Raw genomic sequence first — 16,696 nt, forward strand, 5'->3', positions numbered from 1 at the left:
GCCTAACATAGTCTGTACTGGATAATGTTCCATGTTCCCTTGTGTATCCTACTGTTGTTGGAGGGAGTATTCTATGGAGGTCTGGTAGGTCTAATTAGCTTAAGAGTATTGTTCAAGTCTCCTGTTCCCTTTTGGTCTTCTGCTTAGTTGTTCTATCCATTATTGAATGATGGGTAGTTTTTATGTCTTTTCAGACTCTGTTGTTAGACGCACATATGTTTATACTTTATATATTCCTTATTGATTGACCATTTGCCATCATAAAATATCCTTTATTTCTAGACTTGTTTTAAAGTCTGTTATGTCAGATATTAGTATAGCTACTGCAGCTTTCTTATGGTTGCTCTTTTCATGATACATGTTTTTCTGTTTACTTTTAACCTATGTTTGTCATTAAATCTAAAATGTATCTCTTGTAGATAACACATCTTTGGATCTTATTTTTATCCAGTTTGAGGACCTATGCCTTTTGATTGTTTACTCTATTCATATTTAATGTTATTATTTATATAGTTGGATTCACATCTTGTGTTCTGTCTCATTTCTTTTTTTTTTTTTTTTTTTGCTCCTCTATTCCTTTACTGCTTCTTTTGCATTAAGCAAATATCTTAATTAGTGATTTTTTTCTGGAATTTAGAAAAAAGTTATTTCTTAGTGGTTGCTCTCAGAATCTACTTCAGAATTATTCTCATCCAGTAAAATATAGAAATGTTACTCTTATATAGCTATATTCCTTCTTTCCCTTTTTTTGTGCTATTACAATAACACTGATTTTCTGCATTTCTGTCTCACTGAATTCCACTCTGATCTTTACCATCTCCTTTCTTCCACTCTTCTGAATTTCATATACTCTTCTTTTCCTAGTTTCTTAGGTTAGAAGCTGAAGCCATTCTTTTCTAGTAGAGGTGTTTGGTGCCATAAACTTCTAAGTATTTCTTCAGCTGCATTCACAAATGATATGTTGTGTTTTCATTTTACTCAGTTTAAAATACTTTCTAATTTCCCTTTTGATTTATTTTTTTTGTGTGTTAGTCAATGACCAAATATTTGGGAATTTTCCAGATAGTTTTTGTTTTCGTTTTTACTATAGATTTCTAATATACTTCTGTTGTGGTCAAAGAACCATGTTATTTGTCAGGGCCTGTGGAAAGTTTATCACATGCTTCTCAGGAAAAGGTCAGGCCAAAAAATCCTGCCGCTGAGAAAAAACAATATAAATAAAATAAGTCTCAGGCCAGCTAAAAGATAGGAAATAACAACAAAAATTAATCTTAATACTAAAATATTTATGAATAAATTGATGTCTTGGATTTCCTTCAAAATAATCCAAGATGAGGGGGAGTAGATAAAGGAAAAGCTCAAACAAGACTGGCCAGGGAATGAATTGAAGCTAGATGACCGTTCATGGTGGTTCATTACACTATTTTACTTCTTTAAACATTTAAAATGCTTCCATAATAAATGGTTTTTAAAATGCAGTATTAACACTTCACTTAGTGAAACCTGAAAAAAAAAATACAGGGAAAAAAACAGTAGTAGCTTAAACAATGTTCAAAAGAAAAGACTGCTAGCAGTACCCTCTATATGTGTGCAAAAAGCGTCTGCTTATAAATGAGACATAAATATACATATATATGGGATAAGTGTGAGTCACTAGAGTTTGCTAAAGAGAGTGGGTTCGGCCGGGCGCGGTGGCTCACGCCTGTAATCCCAGCACTTTGGGAGGCCGAGGCGGGCGGATCACAAGGTCAGGAGATCGAGACCACGGTGAAACCCCGTCTCTACTAAAAATACAAAAAATTAGCCGGGCGCGGTTGTGGGCGCCTGTAGTCCCAGCTACTCGGGAGGCTGAGGCAGGAGAATGGCGTGAACCCGGGAGGCGGAGCTTGCAGTGAGCCGAGATCGCGCCACTGCACTCCAGCCTGGGCGACAGAGCGAGACTCCGTCTCAAAAAAAAAAAAAAAAAAAAAGAGAGTGGGTTCAAACAAAATGAGCCAGTTGAAACAACTGCCCAACAAAAGAGAACGGAATAACACTATGAATACAAATACTCTGTTCCTGAGTGTCCCAAAAATCTCTCAATATATCTCAAAATGTTCTTCTAAGTTAATTTCATCTTTTTTCAAGGACACTACCTAGCACATTTTCCCAAGATGAAGCACCTCTTTCATAACCAGTACTATCTTCACAAATAAACTACTCTAGTAACTTTATCACGCACTGCACTGTTTCAAGATGCAGTGATGAAAACAAAGCTTCCTTTTAATCTTACTTCTTTCATTACCAAGTATAGTTTATTAAAAGACATAATAATGTTGGAAAATTAAGGAAATGCACTAATTATGCATTATCATATCATAGCAGAAACTTTATGTAACAAAAATTTGTAACATTCCTACCACATGCTTGGTCTTAGGGATACAGCAGTGAATAGGCAAGGTCCCTAATGTTCTGAGCTTCCTGGACATCTGAATACTCTCCCCTCCCCATTCTACAAACAACGAAACCGAGATCCAGAGAGGTTAAATAATTGTTTTCCATGACTGCACATTTCATCAGTGGCAGGACTAGGGCAAAACAAGAACCCAGGCCTCCTGACTCTTAAGGGCAAGGTGTATTTACATAACTTGAACTGGCTTCAATTTACACTACATTCACCGGTTCACAAACTGTACAGCGCTCTATTTCTAGGAAGAGTATTCCGAATAAATACTAATGATAAAGCATAATCAGTCTCAAGTTCCGTAAGTGAATCATAACTTCATTTATCATATCACTCCAAAAGATGAAACCTTATATGTAAAAGGAACTTATTCTTGAAGACAGTGCCTAACCTAACCCATGGCTCATTACGGTGCCTGGCTAATAATATTCTATCGGAACAGCAGGTATTCATTCAGTCTGGCATGGAATATGCATTACCTAGTACTACTCTTAAAATGAATGAGGAGGAACTCGATTTAAAATAACCGGAACAATTAATGCAATTTTAATTAAATGTTTGTAAATAAGAAAAAGCTGTTCTGCCTCCAAAGCAGCTTAGATCCCGCGAGTGCAGGGTCACCCTAGGGCGTTCCCAAGCAGCAAGCAGCTCCTCCCCTCCAGCCCACGCGCTCTTCTCGCCCACTCCGGCCGCGCGGGGGAGCAGGGGGAAGGGGCCGGCGTCTCCCGCTCAATTTCAATTCTCCCACGCCCGTGGCAGCCTGGCGCACCAGGCTTTCCACCCGCGCGCGACCTGCCACCTCCGACACGCCGACTGCCGGCTGTCGACCCTAGCCTGGCACGCCCGCGGCCGAGCAGCCCTCAGTCCTGCCACGAGCGAGACGGGGCCAGGCCCCAGGAGTGTCCTCGGGCCCTGGGGCCGCAGCCAGGAGAAGAACGCGGGGCCGCACCGCGGCGCCCGGGGTTAGAGACGCTGCGGCAGCCACACCCACAGGCTGCGGGGTGACAGCTCCAGAGGCGGAGGCAGGCCGCGCCGACAGGTGCAGCCGCCTTCTCGGTCCCGCCCGGGTCCGGGCTAGAGTTCCGCCACCCGCGAGCGCCCCCGTCCGCCCCCGCGCGCACCACCTGTCGGGGAGCTTCGCGCGCGGCCGGCGGCGGACGCCCCGCCCGGCTCCTGAGGAGCAGCCGGCGCAGGGCGGGGAGCCGAAGTCCTTGGGGGATGAGATCTTTACCGGAGGGTGGGCCCCACGCAGGCGGTGTCGGTGCTCTCGATCTCCTGCAAGATCCGCTCGTGCTCGGGGACGGTGCCCAGACCCTCGCTGCTCTCCGCCATTTTGGCTGGAAGCTGAGGAACCGGAGAGGCGCGGCGCCGCGGGAACGACGGGGGCGAGCGCCAGGTGGCGCGAGCGCGGAGGGGCGGGGCGGGGGCGGGGCGCGAGAGTCGGCGGCTGAGGGGCGCGCGGAACGCCGGGCAGGAGGCGCGCTACCCGGCTCCCGCCCCCGCACCTGCGGGAGTGAGTGGGGGCTGCGGGCGGCTGCCGGGTACCCAGCTGGCCTCCTGCTCTCCCTCGCGGCCAGCCCCTCCTGGGCGTCTAGTCCCGGCCTTTGGGCTTTAACATATATTCTTGTCTTCTGTGCGTGCCACACCCTGTGCCACACGCTAGGGATACCGTAGTAGTCAGCGAGGTGGACACTCAGATCATCACCCTGCCTCTGTAATAAGAGCCACGGGGACATTTAACAAGGGCCTGATGTACTCTGCGTTGTGGGCAATCAGAGAAAGGAACACATGCACTCACGAAAAGCAAAATTGCGTGTGATAGTAAGATTTATTTTAGGAACGAATAAAGATCCCAGTTGACCATGAAGACCGCTCCAGGTGGATTCATGTCCTCACCTGCAAGAAGTCCACCAGTGGCCAGTCAACTTGGAAATAAATTATAAGCGACAGAAAAATGAAATGACGAGAAATTAAGGCACTTGATGGCAAAGATACTGGAAAAAAAAAAGCCCAGGGCGATGTGTGATTCATGCCAAAGTCCCTGAATCCCAGTGCCCCCAGGTCAGGGTAGCTGGGTTGAGGAGGGGTGAGAGCTCTTGAAAGGGGGTTAGCAGCAGGGAGGTGGGAGAGAGAAGGCAAGGAGGCTTGGACAAAAGTATCAGTGTAGAAAAAAGTCCTGCTTAATGACATGTTTGTGGGACACTGAGTAAACCAGTTTGTCATGATCAAAGCAGGGAGGAAGGAAGACTAAACAGGAACAGAATGTAAACCTAGCCTGAGGAACAACTACTTTCTGCTCTACATTAATCCAGGGCTTTGAAAAGCTTCTCTTTGAGTCAACCAGCTCTTTATCCAGCTGTGTAACTCACTCACCCTCAGTGAGCTTTTACTTGAAACCTACCTCCAGCCTCCTCCCCACAAACATCCTGGGAGGTGGTTTTGTATAATAGAGCATGAGCTCTGAAGACCAGTGTCTGAAGACATTAATTCTTGGATAAATATCACTTGACAGCTGTGTAACATTGGGCAAGAACCTAATTCTATGTCAGTTAAATGACTGTAAATGACAATAGCAGTGTCTACCTCATATTGCTGTCCTATGGTGTATGAGTTTTCCATTGTTGCTATAACAAATCACTACAGATTGACTAGCTTAAAATGACTCAGACATATTATCTTACAGTTCTGTACGTTAGAAGTCTGTCACAGGTCTCACTGGGCTAAAAATCAAGGTGTCAGCATGTCTGTGTTCCTTGCCTGAGACCCTGCAGGAGAATATCTTTGCCTTTTCCAGCTTCTGGAGGCCACCCACATTCCTTGGCTCATGGCCCCCTTCATCCATCTTCAAATCTAGTAGCATCTCTCTGATCATTCTTCTGTGGTCACATCTTCCTCTGACTCTGACTTAGGCTAGAAAAGATGCTCAGTTTTTAAGGACCCATATGATTAGAGTGGACCCAACCATTTAATCCAGGATAATCTTCCATCTCAGGGTCCTTAACTTTAATCACATATGCAACATCCCCTTTGTCATGTAAAAATAACATATTCACAGGTTCCAGGGATTAGAATGTGAGCATCAGTGGGACCCACTGCCTACCAAACTTAGGAAGGGCCCTGTAAAACATTGCTAATGCCCACCTTCCTATTAATCTGGAATCTTCAGATCAATGGATTCCGGCTATACACATCCATTGAGCGAAGATAGTCTTCCATTTCCTGCAGAGAGACCTAGCTTTTCATTCTCTTTGTGGGAGGGGACAAAGTTTGTCTTCATTTTTTTATGTCTCAGTTTCAATTTTCAAAAGGTTATTTTCCCCTCTTAAGAACTTATCTTAGCTCAAGCACAGTGGCTCACACCTATAATCCCAGACCTTTGGGAGGCTGAGGTGGGAGGATCACTTGAGCCCAGGAGTTCGAGGCTGCAGTGAACTATGATAGCGAGCAAGATGAGGAGAGCAGGGCATGTGGCACAGGCCGGCTTCCTATTTGACCAGTGTCTCCAGCTGGAGCATTACTTTCCTGATCATTCCCTACCTAGAACTTTCCGCCTTTTCTTCACCTGTCCTGATATCTTTTATTCCAAAGCCAGCTCCAAGTGTGCCCCTGCTCTGGGAAACCAGCCCTGCTTAGGCACTCCTCAGGCCAGGCCTGTTTCAACACCTGCCCAGAGAGATTACTTCAACATAAGCAGCAGTATCTTCCCCGAAATTCAAGTGAACATGGAAGGAAGTCCATTTACCACTTCTCCTTCTGAAACAGTTTTTGCTGGTTCCCTCTGAGACTTCTGACAGTTCTGTGAGTACCGGGAGGTTTTAGCTAAGAATTCAAAGTTAAATGTCCTAAATAACTAACTGTACATTTGTTTTGTTTGTTCGGTTGGTTTTTTTGAGACGGAGTTTTGCTTTTGTTACCCAGGTTGGGTAACAATGGCGTGATCTTGGCTAACTGCAGCCTCCGCTTCCTGGGTTCAAGCGTTTCTCCTGCCTCAGCCTCCCGAGTAGCTGGGATTACAGGCACGTGCCACCACGCCCAGCTAATTTTGTATTTTTAGTAGAGACGGGGTTTCTCCATGTTGGTGAGGCTGGTCTCAAACTCCCAACCTCAGGTATCTGCCGGCCTCGGCCTCCTAAAGTGTTGGGATTACAGGCGTGAGCCACCACGCCCAGCCCTAATTTTAATCATGGACATAGATATATCAGATATATAAATGTGGGGTGGGGGAAGCCCATCCAATGGATAAATGGTTTTTGTTTGTTTGTTTGTTTTTTAAGATGGAGTCTCTCTCTGTTGCCCAGGCTGGAGTGCAGTGGCACGATCTTGGCTCACTGCAACCTCTGCCTCCCGGGTTCAAGCGATTCTCCTGCTCAGCCTCCTGAGTAGCTTGGATTATAGGTGCAAGCCACCACGTCCAGCTAATTTTTGTATTTTTAGTAGAGACGGGGTTTCGTCATGTTGGCCAGGCTGGTCTCCCACTCCTTCCCTCAAGTCATCACCCTGATTCGGCCTCCTGAAGTGCTGGGATTACAAACATGAGCCACCACGCCCAGCCCCTAGGAGTGAATGATTTAATGTCTGCACTAAGAAGGTTATGGAGTAGCAGGGCACAGACAGGTAGATTGCAGATGCATGTGGAATTATTTTTTGGCAGTGGATATTGACTTCCAGAGATCAATCCAAAATCTCTTTTCAGGACTCCTGGAAGAAGAAAGATACACTAGGAAGACCAGCAGAGCAGGAGATGCATTTTGTGTCCAGTATAAAACTAATTGGCAAAGTAAGGATTTGACTTGTAAATAAACTCTTAGTCATTAGCAACTTATCTTTGCATCATTTATCTACAGACTAATGACCTGTCTTGGGAAAGCGCCTCCCTCAGAATGAGGTTGTAGAGTGCAACTGCTCTGGTCTGGCATTTAACTACTTGAGTTCAAATTCCAACTCATCTCTTACTAGATGCTAGGCCTCGGGGTGTTACTTAACTTGACTAAGCCTCAGCTTCTTCAAGTGTGAATTAAGGACAATAAGAATCCCTAGCTTACCAAATTGTGTGAGGATTAAAGAAGGTAATATATGTGTAATGTTTAGCCTAGAGCTCAGTCAACATTAGCCTTGGTGACTAGGGTTATCAGGCATTTGCTAGTAAGCCAGAGAGCCCAGCATTTTAGCCTCCTCTTTGATAAAATAAAAATAAAAACCAGACACATAAATGTTCTTTTTTCTAATCATTAAAAAAAAATAACCTGATTGTGTATCAGGGTTTTCTGCATGCTTGGTGGGTGTAAACCACCTGAAATATGTTTCCTACTTTTGTGGAGAGGGAAACAGGAACGTGTCTTTGGGTTGGATTCTTGGTTCCAGACCCACTTTAGTGAACCCTCTGGATCCTGTGCTTTTAAGGCAAGCGCCTTTCGTTGTCTTTGGGGGCAGTGCTCACTCATCCTTGGAAGCATATATCATGGTGGTGAACAAATCACTGAGTCTGTCTCCATTTCCAGGAACTGCTCCTACGTCAAGCACAGGGACGATGCCTGTATCGTTCACTGTCCAGCCCAGTGCCTTGCATATAGTAGGGGCTCAATTAGTAAGTGAATGATCGACATGCGACTACTTCTCGTATTAAGCTTAATGTTGTAAATGACATGTTTTTCTTTTTCCTTTTTTTTTTTTTTGAGATGCTGTCTTGCTGTGTCACCAGGCTGGAGTGCAGTGACGCGATCTCGGCTCACTGCAACCTCCGCCTTCCAAATTCAAGTGATTCCCCTGCCTCAGCCTTCTGAGTAGCTGGGACTACAGGCATGTGCCACCACACCCAGCTATTTTTTTTTTTTTTTTAAACAGAGTCTCGCTCTGTTGCCCAGGCTGGAGTACAGTGGTGCGGTCTCGGCTCACTGCAGCCTCCGACTCCAAGGTTCAAGCAGTTCTCTGCCTCAGCCTCCCGAGTAGCTGGGATTACAGGCACCAGCCACAAGGCCCAGCTAATTTTTGTATTTTTAGTAGAGATGGGGTTTCACCATCTTGGCCAGGCTGGTCTTGAACTCCTGACCTCGTGATCCACCCACCTCGGCCTCCAGAAGTGCTTGGATTACAGACATGAGCCACCGCGCCAGCCCACCCAGCTAATTTTTTGTATTTTAGTAGAGATAGAGTTTCACCATGTTGGCCAGGATGGTCTCAATCTCCTGACCTCGTGATCCACCCGCCTCGGCCTCCCAAAGTGCTGGCATTACAGGCGTGAGCCACCACGCCCGGCCAAATGCATGTTTTTGGAGGTAGGGTACACATCTACAAAAAGATTCCCCTCCTCACCCCTGGGAACCCTATCATTATCCTCTCAAAACTTCGCATCATTCAAATGTTTCTTAAAGAGTTTTAGAGCTCTTGTTATAGAATTATAGAACTGTATCAAAATGTAAAGTACAAACAGTCTTTATACATTGGCTCTGATAAACTAATCCTTCCCCGCGGCTTTTAACCACTCGTTTCAGATGTCCACCGTCACAAGGGCCCTCCTCCAGCTTCTGCCTTTTTGTTGTGGTGACCCCAAGTGGCCACACTGTGTAAGTGCAAGAGAATAAACAAAGCCCAGCTGGTCTGGGAGGATGCCGGCTGTAAAACCCTGTGCAGGAATCGGCTGTTCCATAAAGATCTGGACCCCACGGTGGAGAACAATAGAAGGAAATTTGAAATTGAAGCCAAATAAAATCAGTTTTTTTCTAAAATACGGGCCAGTCCTCAGAGGAGTTCAAAAGCAACTAGCCCCGGGTTTTGTTCATTCAACAACTATTTTTATTAAATGTTTGTTGTGTACTTGCTCTCAGACAGGGCTGGCTCATGGTGTGTGACCTACACAGTTGCCTTTGATTTAATACTCTGTCATCACCATCTTGTAATTCTTAATGATTTTTGAAAAAGGAATCTACATTTTCATTTTGCCCTGGGCCCCACAAATTATGTTGCCAACCCTGCCCTCAGAAAAATGTCCTGAAAGCCCCTAAAACGAAACATTTTAAAGTCCACTGAGCAGTTAAAGAACAATATCATTTTCTCTGAGTTCCATTCTGTCTTTCCTTCAAATAACACCCCCCACCACCACCACCAACTCCACCACCACCACCAGTTTGTAAGACAAGCAACTGTCCCTGCTGTCTCCTCTTACCTTCCTTCTCCTTGTTGGTTTTCTTATTCATCATCCTGTTCAATGCACTCTCTATTCCTCCCTCTTTCCCTGCTTAGCCTTCCTTTACTGCCCTTTGCCCTTTCTCCCTTTCCTCTCACTTGTCCGATTTTTCTCTCTCCTCTTGGCAAAATAGGATTAGAAATGTAGCTAATGAAATGACGATGATGATGATAGCTGACATTTACTCCCTGGCTAGGGATATTAGCATCCCTAAACCTTCCTATTCCTTACTTTTTTTTTTTTTTTTTTTTTTTCTGAGACAGAGTCTCACTCTGTCACCCAGGCTGGAGTGCAGTGGCGTGATCTCAGCTCACTGCAACCTCCGCCTCGCGGGTTCAAGTAATTCTCCTGCCTCAGCCTCCTGAGTAGCTAGGATTACAGGCGTGCACCACCACGCCTGGCTAAATTTTGTATTTTTAGTAGTGACAGGATTTCACCATGTTGGCCAGGCTGGTCTCGAACTCCTGACCTCATGATTTGCCTGCCTCAGCCTCCCAAAGTGGTGGGATTACAGGCGTGAGCCACCGCGCCTGGCCTGTTTTTTTTTTATTCTTCATAGCACTTATTAACACTTTTTTATTGGTGTATTTCTGGCTCTCTCCACTAAAATGCAAGCTCCCTGTGAGCACGGACTTTCCAGATCTTGATCTTGCTGTATCAGCGGCACCCAGACCACTGCCTGTCACATGGTAAATGTGCCATTATTATTTATTTACTGAATGAATGAGTGAATGAGCATTTGCTATGATACATTACATTTCATTAATACATTTCATGCCTAATTCAACTAATCCTTTCAACAGCTCTATTAGTAATTATAAAGGCGGAATTTGAACCCGTATCCTTCTGGTTCCAAAGCCCATTCACTTAACCACTAAATAACCAAAACTGTCTCCCTGGTTGGAATATTTGGCTCCTAAACATAAAAATGTTTTTAAAGCTTTATCTAGTGTTGCAATAAACATCAAAGAGCTAATGATATCATTTAAATGTCCAGCAAAAATTGGGTAACTGTATAGCCCACTCTCATAAGACATTCCATACTTTTCTGAGGTGCCACAGATGCAGCAAGCCTCAGTCATGGTTAGGCCCAAATTTATTTCTGAACAATTTCTCTGGACTCCACTTTTATGCAGAACACTATACTATTCTCATTAGAGATTAAATCAGGTCATGATATTGCATTAGTATAAAATATAAGCATTAGTGAATGTGATTTTTAAAATTAACACCTCTCTCCCCTGAATATTATGCAACCAAAATAAAATTTACATTACTGTAAGCCAGGCACAGAAACACAAATACTGCATGATCTCACTTATATGTAGAATCTAAAAAAGTTGAACTCTCCTCTAAGTTGAGAGTTGAATGGTAGTTACCAGAGGCTGAGGAGAGAGGTAGATGGGAAAAGGAAAGATGTTAATCAAAGATGTTAATCAAAGTTTCAGTTAGAAGAAATAAGCTTTGGTGACCTATTGCACAGAATGGTGACTATAATTAATGATAATAATATATTGCATATTTCAAAATTGCTCAAAATAGATTTTAAATGTTCTCACCACAAAAAAAAAATATGTAAGGTGATAGATATAATTAACTTGATTTAATCATTCTACAATGTAAACAGACAGTGAAACATCACATTATACCCTATAAATAGGCTGGGTATGGTGGCACACACCTGTAATCCCAGCACTTTGGGAGGCCAAGGCAGGCGGATTGCTGGAGTTCAGGAGTTCGAGACAAGCCTAGACAACATGGTGAAACCTCGTCTCTACAAAAAATTCAAAAATTAGCCGGGTGTGGTGGCACATGCCTGTAGTTCCAGCTACTCAAGAGGCTGAGATGGATGAATTGCTTGAGCCCAAGAGGCAGAGGCTGCAGTGAGCCAAGACTGTGCCACTGTATTCAGGCCTGAATGACAGAGCCAGACTCCGTCTCAAAAAAAAAAAAAAAAAAAAAAAAGTTCTATACTCTAAATATATGCAATTATTTATCAAATAAAAAAAAGTTTTAAAAAATTTGCATAACTCAATATTTCACACCTGCTCAGAATTTCAAGATATTATGAGTGATTGTTTACTTCAGGACTCTAAAGTATATATTTATTAAGTCATACTGGAATATCCATCCCAAATGTAAACTAGACAATAATAGTCAACACTAATTATTGAGTATTTACTCTGTACCAGCCAACTATTATGCTAAGCACCTTATAGACACTAATCCTTTGAGATAGGTTTTATCATAATCCCCACTTTATAGTTTCAGAAACTAAGGCCAAAATCATACAAGTGGTAAATGTCCAGTCCAGATTAAAATCTAGACCTTTGATCTTAATGAATATACTTGATAAAATAAGATTTAATAGAAATCTTACATTTATAAAGATATAAATAACAAGAGCATTCTAGAACATCCACAGTTAAATTTAGTTTGTTTTTTTAGTATGTCATTCTAAGATTTTATAGTATATACAGTTTAGGGTTGGGTTTTTTTTAATGTTTTCTTTCCTAAAAGCACGTTATCTTTATTCCTAAAAACATGAAAGTCAAAGAAATACGATATCCTGTTTGCTCTTAAACTGATAAAACTTCATGGTCAGCTTTTGGAAAAGTGCCTGAGAGAGTCTGTGAATACAAGTGTGAAACAATTATGTTATCATAAAACAATTACAAAAATTTCTTCTGGTACGTCATCTTGTACAATTCCCTTTTCCTCCTATTTTTCCCAGTCCTCTGCAGGGCCTTCTTTAGACATCCACCCCCACCCCCACAGTCCCCTACCTTTCTACCTCCCACTAACTTTGCAGTACCTTACAATGGGTCCATGATTTGATCATCTCAGGCTCAGCTACAGCCACAAAACATGCTGTGACTTCTGAATTCAAGTCGGTTCAGACATTGTGACTTCAGGACCTGATCTAAGGGGCTAATAACACACCTGCAGGACTCCAAGGGGCATGGTGAGCCCCAGGCTACATCCAGGTATGAGTCGGTATCCATGGGAGCAGGTCTGATGGGTGATGCCTGACAGCAGGAAGTTCTATTGTGAATATGGTAAGTAAATGTTGCGAATACTGCTACTACCCTATCCTAGGACCATAGCTATCGTCACTAATTTATCAGGATCATCCTCAGTATGAAGAGTCAGGCAACCATTCCCAATGCATTGAATTGATATGCTACTTGAAACCTATTGACCATCCTTGTGCAAGGAAGTTGGTAATACTGAGTACAACAGGGACTAATGTTGTTTCCTTGAACATGGCTCCGGACAGTCATTAAGTCTCCCAGGGACAGGTACGCCCCCTAGCGGAAGGAGCTGGCAAGGAGCCAGGCACATCTACACCAAATGGAGAGGCTAGAGAGAAAATCAGGAAACCTGAACAGAATGAGAACATCCAGTGGAAATTAGCCTATGGTTGCAACGTAATGAAAACAGTGATGCTCAGGGCAAAAGGATTAGGGCAGGAAAACTAATTGCAGACTGTACTTGCCCGTTAAGTTTCAGCCTACCAATATTCTGCAAGCTAGGGGATTTTCTTTTTTTTTTTTTTTTTTTTTTTTAGCAGAGTCTTACTCTGTCACCTGGGCCAGAGTGCAATGGCCCAATCTCGGCTTACTGCAACCTCCGCCTCCCAGTTTCAAGTGATTCTCCCACTTCAGCCTCCCAAGCAGCTGGGACTACAGACATGCACCACTACGACCAGTTAATTTTTGTATTTTTCAGTAGAGATGGGGTTTTGCCATGTTGGCCAGGCTGGTCTTGAACTCCTGAGCTCACGTGATCCGCCGGCCTCAGCCTCCCAAAGTGCTGGGATTACAGGTGTGAGCCACCCCGCCTGGGCTAGGTAGGGGATTTTGAATGCCCAAAGCTAAACCATGCTGGGACAACACAGGCACTAGCAGTAGGCCTTCCTTTACATTTTCCCCTTTTTTCTTAAGTTCAGTCGCCATCTGCATGGCTAACATCAAATTCCACTTTTCCACCCTGGTATTTTCTTCCCCAATTCAAACTCTGTAGTTGTCTGAGATGGCTTTAATGGATGTTTCATTGGCAATGCAAGTAAACCATGGGAAAAGTATAGAGTCTCAGCTCTCCCCTGAAACTATCTTTCCTTCAAACTTAATGCTACGGGCCTTAAATTCCATTTCACACAAAAAGTGAAAACAAATGCAAGACCTCAGAATCATCTGATTCTTGTCCACTGTTTCAAAAAGAGGGCCAAAGGAGCCAACAAAAGGGCTCACTGGGAAAGTCAGGCAGCAAACGAGCTGGACCATCTGGGAGAAGCTTGTCCTGGGAGTAGCCATGTGTAAAGTCAGGAGGTGGGAAGAACACAGCCTGGTGTGGTGAAAGGCATTATAAGCCATTGACAATGACTCCTTGTCTCTACAACCCACTCATGACGCCTGAGACAGAGGAGACTCGTTTTCCCAGATGATGTGTGGGGATGAGTATGTAGGAAGGTTTTAATGCTCTGCAAAAGAAATGTCGTTCAGGTGCCCTTAAATTACACTGGTAGAAACCATCTCTTGAGTCCTGAGTCACTGAACTCTCTGAGCTCAACTTGTAAGGGGAGTAAACTCCACCTGGCCCAGATATGAACTCTGACCTCAAATAGGCCACCTCAGGTTGACTACCTGCAAAACAAGGTGGGACGGGAAAGGAAGCTAACAGCATTCAGGATTTTACAGCAGAAAATATCTGTCAAAGTAATGCCTTTCTTCTGAGACAGGGAAAAACACGTAGGTAAACTCTTCAATATTCTCTCTACCTCAATTCCCAGGTGCAAGCTTTTCCCTGGGAATGTTTCTGTCTTGCATTTCCAGTCCCGGTATCCTAACCTTTCTCTCACTGTTCATTCCAGGCCTCACGGCAGGGCCTTCGGCTGCCTCCAGCCAAACTCCTTTTCCACCCTCTCAGCCTTTAGAGCTTATAGTTTTCTTTTGGTTTTGGTTTTGTTTTGTTTTTGGAGACAGGATCTTACTCTTGTCACTCAGGCTGGGGTGTAGTGGCGTGATCATAGCTCACTGCAGTCTTGACTTCCTGGGCTCAAGTGAGCCTGCCCCTTTGGCCTCCCGAGTAGCTGAGACTACAGGCACAAGCCACCCGCTAATTTTAAAAAGTGTTTTATAGGGACAGGGTCTCACCATGTTGCTTTGGCTAGTCTTCAGCTGGCCTCAAGCGATCTCCCACCTCAGCCTCCCAAGTGCTGGGATTGAGCCACTGCAAGCAGCCAGAGCTTGACATTTTAAAATCCTTCCTCCTCCTTCTCTTCTTTGCTGAAATGATGACATTCTTGCTGGACTGCCTCTTTTCATTTTTATTAGAAAGGTAAGTATTTTCTTCACCATTAGCCCATGAGCTCATACGAATCACATTCTTAGGGGCTTCCACAATGGAATATTCACATCTAGATGGGGATTCGCAATGGAATATTCACATCTAGATAGGAGAGGCTTCAAAGAATCCAGAGCATTTATTCTGGCTTGTGTGTGTGTTTTTATGTGTGTGCATTGTGTTATAACCATTTCAGGCTAAAGATTCCTGAGGGCAGGGCCTGTGTCTTACTTATATCTTAGTAACCTTTATAGAAGTTTCCACAGTGCCTGGCACCTAGCAGCTAGGTAAATAGCGCTAGAAAGAGCATTAGAGCTATGCCTTGCAAGATACGTTGGATTTTAGCAGGCAGAAGGAAGAGTGAATAACAGGGGAAAGGAACCCTAAGCTCTAGGAAGCATATTGTCAAATAGCAGAGTCTAGTTTGACTGAAATGAGAGTCACGTCATTATTTTTCAACCCTCATATTTGGCCATATGAGCTGATGTGTTCCTGAAGCACAGTTGCAATAGAAAGTCGGTGACACACGCACATATGTATGGAAAGGCATCAAACGCCAATCTAAGAAGTCTTCATCTAATCAACTTATTAGAGGAACAGTTTAGAAAATTAGGAAAGCTTTTTGTTGAATACTGTCCCAGATAAAGTCTTGTTAGGGGCTTGTAACTTCACTCTACACCCCAAAATAACATCAGTGTGTTTTAACAGTACCTTTGGAAAGGAGTGTTCTCACCCTTTTTTTATACCCAAACATTAAGCTAACAATTGGTATTTTAGGCCCACTGCATGGTGGTGACAAGGTAGCACCTGGAGAACATATCTATGCAGGCTCTGCCCTTGAGGGTGATGCTGAGAGAGTGCTGTGGCTGCCAAATCTAAATGATTTTTTGCTGTAGAAAGGCCAGGTACAAGATTGGTACCAGGGATATTTGTCCTAAGAAGAGAAGATAAAAAAGATCCAAGCACCAAGAAAGGAAGTCAAGTCCAACACCAGAGACAGACTAGCTGACAGGATAGTTCTAAGGACAGACAAAGTCTGTAGATGTTGGCCAGGGTTGTGAGACCAGGGAGAGGTAGAAGGGGTTACAAGTTGAACACCAAGGGCTCTGAAGCAGCAATGGGAGTAGAGGCCATGGTAACTAAAACACATCTAGGCTCCCTTCACCCTTTCTCTTGTTTCCACTTAGACTTAGCCACCTAGCACCTAGCACTTAACTACCTAGCACCTAGCACTTGACCACCTACCTAGCCACCAGGCGGATACACAAGTTTTAGAAGGCAATGGAACAATTCAAAGTATGCTCCATATGGAGAAAATTATTGAGTTTTCCATTGCTACAAAGCTCTGGTTTCTACCACTGAAAATTACCAGCCCTTTTTCACAGAATATTTATGAAGCTCAGATAGGATGAAGCTATATATAATAGTTATAATGGAGTTTAATTATTTTGCAACTATACCTACACATTGATAATCCAAGAATCAACCAACAAATCTCAATTGTTTACCATGTCCCGAACACCACCCTAAGAGCTTTGAAGACATTCAAATTATGTTTAATGCAAAATAAGATTTAAATAGCTGGGAGAAATTTATTCAGGTTTAAACTTTAGTGGATTTAGAAGCACTTGGCCCTGGGGCCTTTCTGAGAATGAAGAGGTCACACACACACACACACACACACACACACACATACATATCCTTCCCCTTAATCTACAAATATTAGT

At 43.7% G+C, this 16,696-nt stretch overlaps 1 protein-coding gene across 8 annotated transcripts in view; it reads right to left on the minus strand.

The window, feature by feature from the left end:
* Window positions 1–16,696, minus strand: part of LOC105480188 (exocyst complex component 6) — a 214,472-nt gene that overhangs the window by 193,051 nt on the left and 4,725 nt on the right. For 2 of the 8 annotated variants that reach the window (XM_011738748.2, XM_071069488.1), the window contains exon 1: window positions 3,675–3,825. The exons of 4 other annotated variants lie outside the window; for them this stretch is intronic. In XM_011738748.2, coding sequence (XP_011737050.1) covers window positions 3,675–3,775 — 101 coding nt within the window. In that variant the 5' untranslated portion in view covers window positions 3,776–3,825. Of the gene's footprint in view, window positions 1–3,674; window positions 3,826–16,696 lie in introns of those variants that run through there. 2 more of the 8 variants (XM_071069489.1, XM_071069490.1) reach the window with 2 other exon arrangements.

The sequence above is a fragment of the Macaca nemestrina genome, chromosome 9, assembly GCF_043159975.1.
Source record: "Macaca nemestrina isolate mMacNem1 chromosome 9, mMacNem.hap1, whole genome shotgun sequence".
Lineage (NCBI taxonomy): Eukaryota > Metazoa > Chordata > Mammalia > Primates > Cercopithecidae > Macaca > Macaca nemestrina.